Source organism: Apostichopus japonicus, chromosome 15 (genome assembly GCF_037975245.1).
Source record: "Apostichopus japonicus isolate 1M-3 chromosome 15, ASM3797524v1, whole genome shotgun sequence".
In the NCBI taxonomy this organism is placed as follows: domain Eukaryota; kingdom Metazoa; phylum Echinodermata; class Holothuroidea; order Aspidochirotida; family Stichopodidae; genus Apostichopus; species Apostichopus japonicus.
The window spans coordinates 11,767,432-11,781,959 of record NC_092575.1 but is presented as its reverse complement, the minus strand read 5'-3'; the positions used below and the strand labels follow the sequence as shown (position 1 = coordinate 11,781,959).

Here is a 14,528-nt window from a genome sequence, read left to right as displayed (position 1 = left end):
ACAATGCCAAATGACAGCACTTTTGGTTAATTTTTGTTAAGTCCCATGGATTTGACAAAACCTATGGAGTGTTTCTGAAATATAAGGGTGCATGTCCTTCAATAGTCTCTACCAAACTGAACATTCATTCGTGTGTAATTAATGGCTTCTTTTGATTCAGTTGCCCGACTTTATCCTTTAGTATTAATCACAATTGGAAGATGAACAAATTGGAGGTTTTTCAAAATTGGGAAATTTTGCAGGCGTGGAAAATATCGGGCCATTCAGACTCTGTTCCTAATCACTTACATTTATTTAACACACGTATGCTAAAAAGAGATATCTTGTACTACAAACATGTATATAAAGTGATGGAAATGATAACACCTTCTTGCATCTAAGTACTCTAACCCCAAGCAAAAATTTCTCAAAAGAGAGGGAACATCCCTCAGATCCCTACTCAGGACTGACATCAGGCAACATTTGTGCCCACCACCCCCACCCCCCACCCCCCAAAAAAATCACACACTACCTTCTGTTAGTAGATCATTATCACTTGTTCTCTTCACTTAGCTGATCTTGCTTTTAGAGTCTGCCATGAATGGTTTAGTCTGTATTCTTGTTGTTTACAGTAGAACTGCTACGTTAACACTGTACCAAGTTACATCAGCTGAACCATAATGAGTAACTCAGTACTATTGATACAGCATACTGTACATGTTGACCAGACGTCTGGTATCGTTTAGTCTCTATACATAAGTTAGCACCAGTGCATCACCGTGAGCCTCCCATTGCTTGCGAAAGAATTTCTGTAGCCAGTGAAGAAAAGTTAATTTATGAAACAGTCACTGCATAGTGAGTACAGAATAAACAGTATCCCCACCCCCCTCCCCATAGGCGTAGGAGCCCAATTTGATTTGGGGGGGGAGGCTGTAATGACTTGCCCGAAAATATAACCAACATTTTTAATGTACATATCATATAGGCATGCATCGGTTTGTACATCCCATCATCCACCGGATGCTAATGTAAACAACTTAATGTCTTATGCAGATGGACAAAAGCACGGAGTGCCAATAATGTAAAAACTCTCGTTTACAATAGTAATGGCGATTAAGTCGGGCAAGCTTAGAACTTTTTTTAATTACCAAGGAGATATTTTAAAAATATTGATTTCCTTAAGCTACATCATTGCAATTTATTTTTCTTTCAGTAGGTGCCCGAAAAATTCTCAGCATATTGCCCGAATTTTCACAAAAATATTTGGTTGGGGGGGCTCCAGCCCCCTGCCTCCTACCCCTATGCCCCTCCCTCTCTCCCCAGCTAGCGAAAAAATTCTACATAATTTGCTCATGAATACTCATTGCGGACATTTGTTTTTATTTGGCGTAATGTTGATAAATACTTTAAGTGCTTTACATGCATGCAAGCTGACATCATGGGTTACATGCTGTAGCTTCTAGTTTTAATTCTTTTAAAGGATAAAAATTTGAAAATACAATACTTTTATGTCTTGATCACCAATTTGGGTTTGGGAATGGAAATCTTGCCCAAGAGTTGATTTCTCTTTATCCTGCTGTATAAACCTTTCGTTTATAATATAAACTTTCTGTCAACCCTGGAAAATTTGTTCTGCCTACAGTAGTTAATGTCATCATTCTAATTAGGTGTATCTCATTTACACAATTAATGTCATCTCATTTACACAATTAATGTCAGTAACCACAGCCTGCTAATTAACATTATTGTTCTGACAGATTTATGACTTGCTCTAAAGCAACATGGCTGGTATACTGTAAGTCTGGGTCCGCTGCCTGTGCATTGCAGATGTATTCCCAAAACCAGTGGCAGGCAGGGTTGTTGAGATGTAATGTACACAGCAGGTGGCCATGTGATAGTATCTAAGGCCAAGGCTGTCACTTGGGTGATATTGTATGCAAACTTCCATATATACATATATGTTTGTAAAGAGAGAACTTTCACATCTCTTGGCAACTCATTTGTAAACAATCACACCATTTCTTTAGGCACTATCTCTCAGATACTCAACATTGCCTTTACCAGATAATGTTTCAAAGAGTTGATTTATCTGTTAATGTTCAATCTCATAGCAGCTAGTGGTTATGTGCTTCAGCTTTAGCCTTGTTTACCACAGAGAGAGGCCCAGCAGGGGTGAGACTTTGACCTCTGAGTCCCTGGGTATTTAAATAACCTCAATCATATTCTAAGTAGTGCCAAATTGTCATGGATTGTGTATGGTTCATTGCCTACAGTACAGAGAGAGGGAGAGAGAGATCTGTTATCTGCTAAAGCCACTGTTGTTGTGTGTATTAATTGACTGTGGCGTTTACTACAGAGTAGCTGCCCAGTGCTCACTGCAGTAATAACTTCTTCTGTTATTGATGCATGCAGCACTTGTCTGTGTACAGTAGTAGCTCTGTATTGGACAAAGCGTCAAGACTTTCTCTTGTGTTTTAATGTGGGTTTGGTGTGGTCTATTGATTAATCATCTAGTAGATGTGTTGTTCACCTTGGCTTGTAAGGGATGAGAGATGTGTTTCATTGTTCTGACTACTGCTGTTTATGTTCTGTTCACGTCGGTAGTTCTCAATATGGTTTGAAATAATAGATTTGGCTAACGTTTTGAATTAAGACCGATGGAATGACTGTCTGATGGTATAGTGCCTAGATGGTTTCATTAGTTAGTTGTGTACTGTAGGGATTTTACATTTGTTGCATAGATCTCCCTTATTCCACAGTTGGAAAATAGAAAAAAAATAAAAAGGAGAAGAAGAAGAAGAACGTACCGAGTTTTAGAGCTTTGAATAATCGCATGAATTATCGATCATGTTCACATTGCTTGTTCTATCTTCAAGAACCATGCTAAGAGACGAATCTGTAACATTGACAGAATCAAACAGTAAGGTGTCTTCCTAAATTACAGAATTACATTAGAAATACAAAGTCATTGAAAGAGCAACCACGAGAGATGTTTCAATCTATATTACATTGTACAAATGTCTCATTTTAAGAGCTCAAGAAACACCAGCTCCATGTATACAGCTAGTACTCTAACTCTCTCCTCACATAAGACTATGTGGTATAGAATATATATTGTTTTAAATTAATAGGTTGTTAGAAATAACAGACTTTACCAATTGCAGTTTTTGGACGACAGATTTTCCTTTGGACATCTGAGAAAAGGAAACAGGACCGGTTTTGTGTGTAGCGAATGTATATAATGGTTAGCTAGATGAATTAGCATGACAAATCATAACACTGGGATATCCTACAGTGCATCTTCTGTTACAGCAGTTTGAATTCATCTTTTTAAATATCATTCTAAACGATCAATGCTGCATTTTCTTGACAGGTGCAATTCGAGTAACATTCATAGTTAAGTTTCGGTTCAAACAGTGATGAATAAGTCAACACTTTAAGTGGTTTTAGAAATCCAAGTCATTAATGCATAAAATGCCAAAATACCTAGGTGATAATTTGTTTTAACATTGAACGTTAAAGTCATTTACTCCCCTAATTTAATATTGCTTTTGGTGATAAAAAACAACAAAAGAATGTAGAGATGTGCCTTACATTGTTCATACTGTATGTGGTCTTATAGCTTGGGTGATAATTGATGGAGTAGATAAAATATCTGGAAACCTGATTGAAATTCAAATGTTTGCTCTGTGTTGGTCAACAGTGTTCAGGCTAACATATATGAGTTTTGAATCAGTGTACAGTTAACATAAATTATGTACCAAACACTTTAAACTGTGTACAGTATGAAACATGTACACTGCTGAATGGCAGGCATCACCTCTATAGATCATATCAGTTAGCAAACTAGATGTGTATACTTTGTAGATATAGAGGCTAGGCCTTATTACAGCTGTTGTTGACTTTGAGGGGCAGATTGAACAATGATGATAAGGATCGCTTCCAATGCTATTATCCTTATTAATCGGGGTGCATGGTGGCAGCCTCAATCTACTTCTCTACACAGTCTAAACAATGGTGAATTAGCATGTGATATGTACAGTACACAGATTTGTTAACCATATATATGACAACACTAGGATCATGCACACTACAGCTGCTAAGCAGGCAGTGCTGAATCTCGGAAAGAGAAATATATACTGTACCACAAACTCTTTTACACTACAGAACACACAATTTGCTACTCTGGATATTCAGACAGACTTTTTGCTGGTATTGCTTTTAGTATTGCATAACATTTGGCGCTTTAAAAGACATCCAGTACTGTTATAGTGCATACGTACAGTATGAGAGTGGTCTCTGATGATATTACACTACCGAGTATTGTAACGCAATGTGGAGGGTCATGCCGGTCTTTGTATTGTATGACAGGAAGTAGCAATTTTACAGATACACATGATACAGCATTAAGCTCACACTAAAATCAGTTGGCAGGGAAATAATTGAATGTTTATTTTCCGAGTTTGAAGAGACAGAAAATGCACAGGTCTAACTGTACTGTACCGATGTCATCAGCCCATCAGTGGGTAGATCTAATTTAAGAGGGTAGAGGTGTGTGTCTTGACTCTGTGGGCATCGGAAGGTTACAAAGCATTGCAAAAGATTGATGTTTTAATGTTCTAGCGATTACCAACCTGTAACAGTGCGTTGATTATTTTATAGTAAGATGTCACTAGTAATGTGAACTTTTGCCACCAGAGTATAATTTATGTCATTTAAAGTGTAATAAATCTAAAAACTTACTTGTTCCAAGGTGGGAGGTGGGACGGGGAGGTGGGATGGGAGGTGGGAGGTGGAGGTGGGACAGGTTGTTCATCACAAAGATTTCGATCATGAAAGATAAAGGTGTTGGGAGGTTACCTTTTTCCTTTGTTCTAGGTTTTGCAGTCGCTCAGTCTTGGGCTTCAGATAACTATAATTATAATACAACAGCAGCAGACTTTATGCAAACACCATTTAAAATTATTGGTGGATTATTGTTTGTTAAATTGTTAGTTAAATAGTCTGTGGCAAACAGTAGCTTGTGTACACTGCGCAATACTGTACTACATCAGGACTACTGTAGGTCTACTAGTGAGACTATACTGTACAGTGCTGTACTTACAGTATGTATTTATTTAATTGCAATCTGTTTATCTATTTAGGAGGGTGGTGCAGGTACAGTAAAGATTTGATCTTGGAATGCTGGGATAACAGTCGTTTACTCTGCATGTACAGTATAAAGTACTGGAGGGGGTGGGGGGAGGAGGGGGCTTGAGGATCCCATAACATTACTACTTCAAATATCAGTGCTTTCAACTATGATTACAGTACCAATAAATAATGATAATGATAACTTATCTAGAAGTGGCTGGCAGTGAATGGTTATTAATAATTTAATGTTTTGAACATACATAGTGGCAGCCTTCAACCAACCTACAGTACTGTATAGGCCTTGAAATTCAGGATATTTGACTGGCGAAGTTATGCACTTGCATTATTCTGCCAGTAGATGTAATTGAGATTGTTATACTGTAAGTCAGCAAAATCAGTACAGTTCACTTATTTCTGGAAGTGGGAAATTTTAAGTTTGACAAAATGATATTTTGAGTACATATTTTTGCAAAATTTGCAAAGGCCTGCCTACTGTACCAAGTATTGTTCATATATTGCAGTTTAAACTATGACAGCCTTCAACAAATTTATCCAGAGTAGTGAGCAAGTAATTTATGACTGTTCCAAAAATTCTTGATATATCGTCACCCAGATAAGTTTTGAATTTGATCTAAAAGTAAAAAAGTCATATTCCAGCTCGGTAAATGTGTGTACCGTGTGCTATTTCTCATGCAGGAAAATACTTCTCTTTCTGTATGATCGAAGTTGATTAATTTATGAATTGGTTTTGTTGTGTGAACAGTACTGAAGTTTGATGAATTATTGATGGGCTCTCAATCGATAAATTGTCATGGACGTTACAATGAACTTGTGTGGTACTGGTAAAGTGCATTCAGATGCAGCAAACATGGTGCCTCTCTTGTGCAGTTAGAAAGTCAATGTTTTTTGTTTTTTTCAACATTTCTGGACATGAATTTGGTATATTGAAGAGATTAAACCGCACCGTCCTTTCCAACGACATATTGTTCTCTTCTTTTGTACTGTATGTTCTATAGTTTGTCTGTCAGATTGTGAAACTGTATAAACTGTGTAGGTATGTATAAATACCTACTATTTGACTATCTATATTTGGCCTCCCTAAATTCTCTCTCCCTCCCTCTCACATTTCAGTGACCACCTGTCCTTCAAGTTATCATTTTTCTTACACGGGGAGAGCACCGTCTGTTCGAGTGTCGACGTCAGCCAACATCCGCCAGTGACGAAACTTACCCCAGAGCATCTGGAAGCCACTGCGAATGGATACTCAAATGGTTTTCAAGGTAACAACCAATGAGCAACTGAAAGCATGTTTTAAGGTCGCAGGACTCTTGATAGTTAGCATTTCTTGTGTTCAATGGAATGGAAGACGTCGACTATGATTTGGCAGATATATATTTTTAAATTTGTCGTAGTAATTGAGCGGCAGTTCCGATGTCATAGAGTGCCATGTTATGAAAGCGATGTGGTCTCAATCTTGCTTTTAGCATTTCGTAAAGCTGTTTTACAGGCCTTATATCTACATGTAGCCATCTCGGGGGTTTCATGAGCAGGATTGATTTATTTTGCTCCCCCTCTTACCCATCTCCATCTCTGCATACTGTACCTTTCTATATACTATACCTATTGAGAGGTTGATGGACAGGATATGAAGGTGTCAAGAAATCTTACTTTTAAAAGCGCCACAGTAATTTTTCGGAGTCACAATCTCCACTGTAATTAAAGTGAAATCCCTTTTGCTGCTATGCTGTTTATTTTTTCAGTGTGATGAGATGTTGAGCCAATATTGATGTCCTTCAAAGGAAAAGTAAATATTACTAACAGCGGACGCAGATATATAAATAGGGTTACACAAATGTTTAGTCATCTTTGCACCTGTTTTGTATATTTTTTTATATTTTTAATATTTTTCTTATATTTTGAGAATGTTATGTTCCTCTGACTGATGCATTCCACACTTTTGAACTTTCTTACATCTTGCAGTCATTTTGGCACCTTACGGTCTCAATGCCGTGTTGTATGGTCAAAATTACAAAGGCAACAGTGAACAGAATCAAAAGGCTTGGCAGGTTCTTTTAGAATGGAGTCATTTCTACCCCATCAAGAATCCTCAAAGCTCAACGTTATTCGGTGCAGAGAGCGAGGATGTTGAGGGTACCATGCCGCCTGCTGTGGAAGTCTTTGTTGGTAAGTCAGCATTTAACTAAACTGCTTTCCTATCTTACCATGTTCTTTCCCTTCTCTAAGTTTTAGCACTGACTGACTTACCCACAACACTGTGACCGGCTTCTTCCCCTTCTTTCCGAATATACCATTTGGAATCTGAGCACCTGTGCATTGTACATAGCTGGATCCCTATTAATCAGTCAGCATCGATTTTTGTTTTTTGGTTACTTGCTGTAGAATCTGAACATCAAAGGAGCTCATGTATACATGCATCTTGGTAGGATAGCCTTATGTAGTGTAACGTTTTGATACAATTTGGTGTAGTTCAGAGGTCATTTAAGGTCAGGAGGTGTCAAAACCTGAAATCCATGTGTGAACATGATATCTCCAGATGGGAACTTTATTGACTCCCATTGTTGGCATGTGGCTTTCCTATAATAAGTTCAAGCACCCTATTGTTTTTGGATGGAGATCAAAGGTCATTTGGGGTCAGCAGTCAACAGAGATGAAAACCTGAATACATTGTAAACATGATATCTCAAAAAGGGAATATCGACAGCAATATTTAAAAAATTTAAATAAATGACTCAGACTTTCTTCTGAATTAGGGACATCCTCAGATAATGATCAGATAATGATCAGATACAGATCAGTATGGTTTCAGCGCTCCAGTATGTGAAAGGACACTGTATGGTAAAATATCATGCATATGAAATCTAGACTTAAATTGTACTTGCAAACATACACTTCCAGTAGTATTTCAAAGCATACTTTCAGTTAGTATTTCCATCTCACCATTTCACCTCACTGTACATAACAGCTGTAAGATGTCATTGCTAATTTCAGCTTACCAAGGGGGTGTCAAAGATTATATGCAAATACCATTGAAAGGTGATTTCCTTCTGATCATTAAATACACAAGCAGTAAGCTACAGTCAGTTTATCAACTTTCACCACTTGACCTTAACACAAACAGGTCAACCATTCTCTGATCATTTATAGATGTAGTGTCTATGACAATATTTTCTTACTGGTAGAAATGGGATGTCTATTCTGCTGGCAGACTTCATGTGTTAGCCAGTTCTGACAAATTTGAGGAAACTGCTTTGATCTCTACCAAGGAGAGTGAACTGGTTCCTTTTAGAGCAAATGGGGGTCACTGATAATGATCTTGTTGACAGTTTTGTGTTTATAATCCTTCACCTAAAGATGATTTAGAAGAATTTCTGAAGAGTTAGTTCATGAGCAACAGTCCCCTGATATAACATTCTGCAATCTGACATGTATGTATAGATTATACCAGAATAAGTAAACTATATGAAAGCTTGTTCTACATATACTGACTAGGCAAGTATAGGCAAGGGAGGGATGTCTTCACTGTGTTCTTTAAATCTCATTTGCAGAGAGTCTGATAAAAAAGGGCCTTTTTCTCTTTTCACCTATTGGCAGTACTGGCAAAGTGTCCTCTTGATTTTTGCCATGTTTCTATTGTTACTGTAGTCCCCTTCTCTTAATATAGTTTGTAATGATATCACAGCATATGTACTTTCATGTTCCAATGTTTACTTGCCTGTTCAAAGGAGTTTCCTTGTTTTGAGTTGAAAAGTTCAAAACTGGATGATCTGGTGGGTGCTACTGTGTGGTGGCTGTGTTTATGTTAGGTATATAATGCCACCCAATTGCTATAGAGGGGGCATATTGTGTTGAAGATCAGCTTATTTAGCAATGTTCACTTACTGGCTTTCCAGTTTGAAATTAATCCCCTTCAAATGTAGAATGAAATTTAACCTTACAATATACGCAATATAAACAAAGAAATCATGAATAAAACCATTACTGTCTTACGGTAAAACCAAACTCATTAACGTGTTGTCATCACGAATGATGTCTCTTTTGGACGTGATAGAGAATACCCAGAGTCCTGGACACTGATTGGTCCAATAGAACAACATGTTAATGTTACTATATAGCCTAGCCTAGTCAGTCAACAGAATGTACTGTGAGTTATACCGAAGGGCAATGCACGATTAATCAGCCTAACGACTATAGTGTAGGTCTTCTCTATTAGTGCACAAATCTCTCGTTCTCTCGGTCTGTTATTCTTAGAACTTACAATATTACTAGCTTTGTCATTTCGTCTTCATGCATTGGGGAGTACTAGTATACAGTACATGTTGTCTGTGCAAGTTTAGTGTACAGTTCAATATCAATACACATCATAGTACAGTAGATCACATAGTATAGTACATCAATGTACATATAATATGAGTGAAATAGGAGCATTTGTTATTGTCTAACGTCACATGATAGAGATGATTTGATTGGATGATTTTAAAATATGAATGAGAATGGTGTGGTATGCATTCATAATTGTTTGGGTGAACAAAATTGTCCAGTTACACGTAAAGGTCACTTTCTTATTAATTAGGGTTCGCAGAATAAAAGTTCTAGCACAGTAATCTGTATTACATCAGTGCTGATCAATATGTTATTAGTAACAATATGAATGCTAAAAATTCCAGATAAATGCAACATTAACCTGCGACTGCTCTAAGCAAGGTGTACCTCTGTAATACCCTCCTCAAGTCTTCAACCCCAATTTGAGAGACAAATCTTTATCTGAATTATTTTTCGTACATTTCAGGTGGTGTTAGGATGTTGTATCCAAGCTGCTATGTCTTTGTTGTCCAGGATGACATGTCTAACGTGCTCATGCAACAGCAGCAGCAACAACAACAACAACAACAACAACAACAACAACAGCAGCAGCAGCAGCATCACAACCCTACTTCGGCCGTTTCACCGATGCCTATGGCTCCCAGTCTCAACGTACTTTCACCAATGCCGATGGCGGCCACGCCCGGCCAGTCGTATCCAAACACTGCACAAGGTCAGTCGAATATCAAAAAATGCCACGTTTGCAGCCTGGAATTATTTTTAGCAGACTTTGCGCATCATGCCAATTATGTACAATTCTTTTGTTAGTGTGTAAGACATAATGACAGCAATGACTGGACAGCTTTGCTGTTGTGCGATACCACCAGATGCATGATTTCCTGATTCTGTGAAAGTGCAGCTCACTTTAGCTGTGTACATCTTGAAAGGAAGACAGGAGAGACAATGTTATTGTTGTGTATTGAAATGTTGATATAACTTAAGTTGTCAAAACAGATGTCGGTGATTAATGAATCATTGCTTGGTTTCATTTTGCAGGGAACGATATGTTCCAATTTGTTGCAAAATGCTGTAATTAGGCAATGACGTAAGAGCAGTTGTTGTACTCTCAAAAACCATGTACTTTGTTTATCTGATTTAGTACTAACATAACAAGTGCGTATGCGATTTTCGACATGTATTCGTCTTGCACTTTGGCCGTTTTGGCATGTATCATTTTGCCTTATTGTACCGGATGAGTTATCCTCTAATGAGTTACCACGGCATCAGTCCAGCAACCGTCAAGGTTGGTCAGTGCTACGAATTAGTCTATTTGAATAAATCCTCGGCAACACTCTTTCTGTACCTGGGAAACCAATGGTATCCACTTCAGATAATATCTTAACGAAGTGCTCACAAGCTTCACATTGTACATTCAAAATTTATTTCCAGAGGTACCGTAACTGGTATGTGGATTGGTTTGTGGAACCGGTGAAATGTTGATCATGGTGTAGATCCGGTGTGATATGGGTTTTCAAAATTGTGTTCAGTATAGCTATCATCAATTTTTGGTGTAGGTCCAAGGTCTTTTGAGGTCATCGGAGGCCAAAAATGTTAAAAAACCTTTTAAACAGGATATCTTTGAATGGGCAGTATGGATGGATTTTGTTGTATTTTAATAGGATATGCATCCCCCCAATGAGCAGATGAAACATATTGTTTTTTTTTGTGATGGTCAAAGGTCATTAGAGGTCAATCTGAAGAATGGAAACTGGGGTTTGAGTCTATAAAAAAAAAAATGAGCATAGTAATCAATGAAAGAGTAAAGGTACTTGGCAGACCCAATGTGATCACATAGTAACTGTTTCTGTGTCTCAGTCAGATGTGATATGGAAGTTACAATTGGAGTCTTAGTGTTGTATACCATGATTATTATCATCCACAACAAACTGATAGTCCTTTTCATGTCGAGAGCAGAGTTAACCTCAAGACATACATGTATACACTTGGTATTGCCAAACAATAGCATACTATAGAGTTTGCATCTGCTCGACGACCAAGAATCCTGTAATGTGTGATCTACATGTCAAAGTATTTAATTCAGGGATGCCCTCTTCTAGAATGCTAACTAAGAAACTAAACCTGTGTTTCTACCAGTGAACATCCCACGTTTATGGATTCTATACACAGTGGGTTATCAGTATGACTGTGAAAGATAAAAAAGTGGAATGTGTCATTATGGTTAAATACTGATCTATTGTACTGTAAATTAAAAATATACATGAAAGAACAAGGTCACATATCTGCCTGCCTTGTGACAAGATTACAAGCGGCTGTGTCACTAACGACTCTCGCAGATGGACCGACTAGCCTCTCAGAGGAAATAGTACTTTGAGTTAATTACTTTTTCACTAGTGAATCTAAATGGATGTTTATCAGAAACCTGTCAGTATTCTCGAAAGGTTTCCCAAAATCAAATTATCTGGTAACTTTTTTCACTCTGTTGGAAAGGTGTAACGGACAATGATCGAGGCTGTGTCTTTCCAATTTCGCTCGTCGATTCCAATTGAAATGTGCCATCGGTGAAAATGGATATATATATATGCTCTAGAACTTTCATATGAAAAGCTCTCTGTTTTCATGTCAACAATTGATAGAGAAAGATTTCCTTCGATACGTCTTTTTGGCTGCAAAATGTGTGCGTGCGTGTGTGTGCAGAACGATGACGACGACCCTTACACAGTTTCTCCTGAACTGCCACAACCTCGTAACTACATGTTTAAACACCCGGAGAAAATGTGTCACTCCTCGGTTGATTGGCAATAGGAAGCGCAACGATCTAGCTGGGATAATGCAGAAACAAAAGGGAACAGCCATGTCTCATAACGACACGATTTCCCTTCAGCTGGAACTGTCGTTGTGTGTTTTCATATATTGATAGTGTAATTGGAGGCATGGTTTGATGACTTCCTGATTTTAAGTGGATACTGCTTTGTGATATATATATACGGCTCTCGAGCAGTACTCGTCTGTGCAGCAGCTACAGTATGCAGGGCTTGAACTGCGGTTGCTCTGGGTAAAAGGTGGTGATAGGAAATGTGAGCTCACCTATTTGATGGACTTGTATGGGGGTAGAGAGAGAGAGAGTAGCCTGTACTAGTCAAAACACACAGGATGCAGCATTGTGAGCTAACACAGGTTGTGACAATATCGACTGCACAGTAAACGCTATCTTGGGTATAAGAAGATTGCAAAGTGAGTGTGTTTTGTGTGTGTGTGTGTATGTATGGATTAATACAATTAGTGGTGGGAGATATCAATGGAGTTTAAGGGAGTTTGAAGGCAAAAACCAAACTACCTAACCAATATGCCATAATCCTGCGATGAAATGATGGAAATGTTGATTTTAAATCCCCGCTCTCATATCGTCACTGCTGGCAGGTGATTGGAAAAACAATTAGCAAATTGATCTACACTAAGATGTATATATGTAGGGGTAGGAAGTTATCAATACATCGAGAGGAATACAGCCATAGTTGAGGATGTGTAGGGTTACTGTTGGATCTTGTTAAAGCAATTAAAGGGCAAAACTGTTTGAGAGGGGATCAAAGTAGTTGAATGCACCCATGAGTATTTCAGTTGACTCTTCCTCTGGTTGTACTTGACAGGTTACACACCGTATGTGGAATTCAGCATGAAGTTATAGCAATGACGACGACATAACACTAATTTTGACTGTCTCAGCTATCCTCTTGAATTTTATAGAATATTCCAGGGTTTTCTTGGTTTTGTAACATTGCTTGATAGAGAATTGTTTATCAATATAAGAAAAGGCACAAGTCATTTGTTGTGCTTTTTACAGGGATGAAGAGATCATAATAGTCCTTTATGCTAACTGTATCACAGTAGCTCATGGAAGATTTTGTTTTCCTTCTGCATATGCTATCTGTACATATCAATATTTGCCATGATTCTCAACTGTTATGAATTATTCCGATTTCCCCCATCAGATATACTGTATATATATATTGATCCATAAAACTTACAGAAAACACCTCTTATGAACTAGAAATCACCGTAATTTTTAGTTTGGAAAACCTTACAAAATTCATTTTGCTGCCTACCAAAGGGACAATGACTTGAATGTAAAATGAGACTGATTTATTGAGGAGGCCCAACATCTGCGATTGATGACCCTTGTTAACTCTGGCTGCAATTTGGGGATTAACTTTCTGATGATTAGAGGGATGTTCCCTGACTTGAGAAGATTTGATAACATTAGTGAAGACTACTATAGAAGAGCAACCTAATATGGCAATCGCAAGGGCATGGACAGCATCAGATGGAATGTTAACTGTTAGAAGTTAAACGAGAAGTTATGTACATTAGCAAGTGTGAATACTAGACATTCTATTTCTGCCATAGTAGTAGCAGAATGTCATTGTAATGGTTCAAAAGAAGGGTTATACTTACTAACATGCTTAAATCATATTATTGATTTTATCAAGTTTTTATTTTTGTTCTTCTGTGCTCCTTCCATCAGGCAATACCTCAGTATGTTCAGCACCCAGCTCACCACAAGACGCTGTCTACCCCATCGGGGAGTCGTCAACTCATTATCCCCAGCGAACGATGGTGGATGCATGTGTTGGGACTGCTGGTGATATGGATGGTGGGAGTTTTACCCATCAACTTACCCAAAAAGTTTGGAAGGAGTGGCTAGCAGAAACAGATAAATCTCCCATCTTCAGGACGAATGCTTCAAAGTCGACAGCACCTGACACTCCTGGGTAAAAAAAAAGAAAAAAAAAATGATTTCTCTTGCACTAATTTTGATATTGATTTATACAAATTTTTAAAATGCAATATCCTTTTGCCTTTTTTACAGATATTTTAACATAACATTAAGTTACCCTCGTCTCATTAGTTTTTGGTGGAATTAAACCGTTTGTTTGTCGTCTTGTGGGCCAAGGTTAGCCTAAACCTAAAGGAAGTTGCAGTCGAAGCTGCAAGTGGTTACCTCTAATTTAAGCATGCCCTTCTCAAATGTGTCAAACATTTAATTGACAGTCGTCTTTAAAATGAGCCGTTTATCGTGC

At 37.9% G+C, this 14,528-nt stretch overlaps 1 protein-coding gene across 2 annotated transcripts in view; it reads left to right on the top strand.

Annotated features, from left to right (window-relative positions):
- The window catches only part of LOC139981616 (mediator of RNA polymerase II transcription subunit 13-like), a 94,171-nt gene that overhangs the window by 39,934 nt on the left and 39,709 nt on the right, over positions 1-14,528 (top strand). For both annotated transcript variants that reach the window (XM_071994136.1, XM_071994135.1), the window contains exons 5-8: positions 6,244-6,392; positions 7,093-7,296; positions 9,920-10,165; positions 13,973-14,219. In XM_071994136.1, coding sequence (XP_071850237.1) covers positions 6,244-6,392; positions 7,093-7,296; positions 9,920-10,165; positions 13,973-14,219 — 846 coding nt within the window. The remainder of the gene's footprint in view (positions 1-6,243; positions 6,393-7,092; positions 7,297-9,919; positions 10,166-13,972; positions 14,220-14,528) is intronic.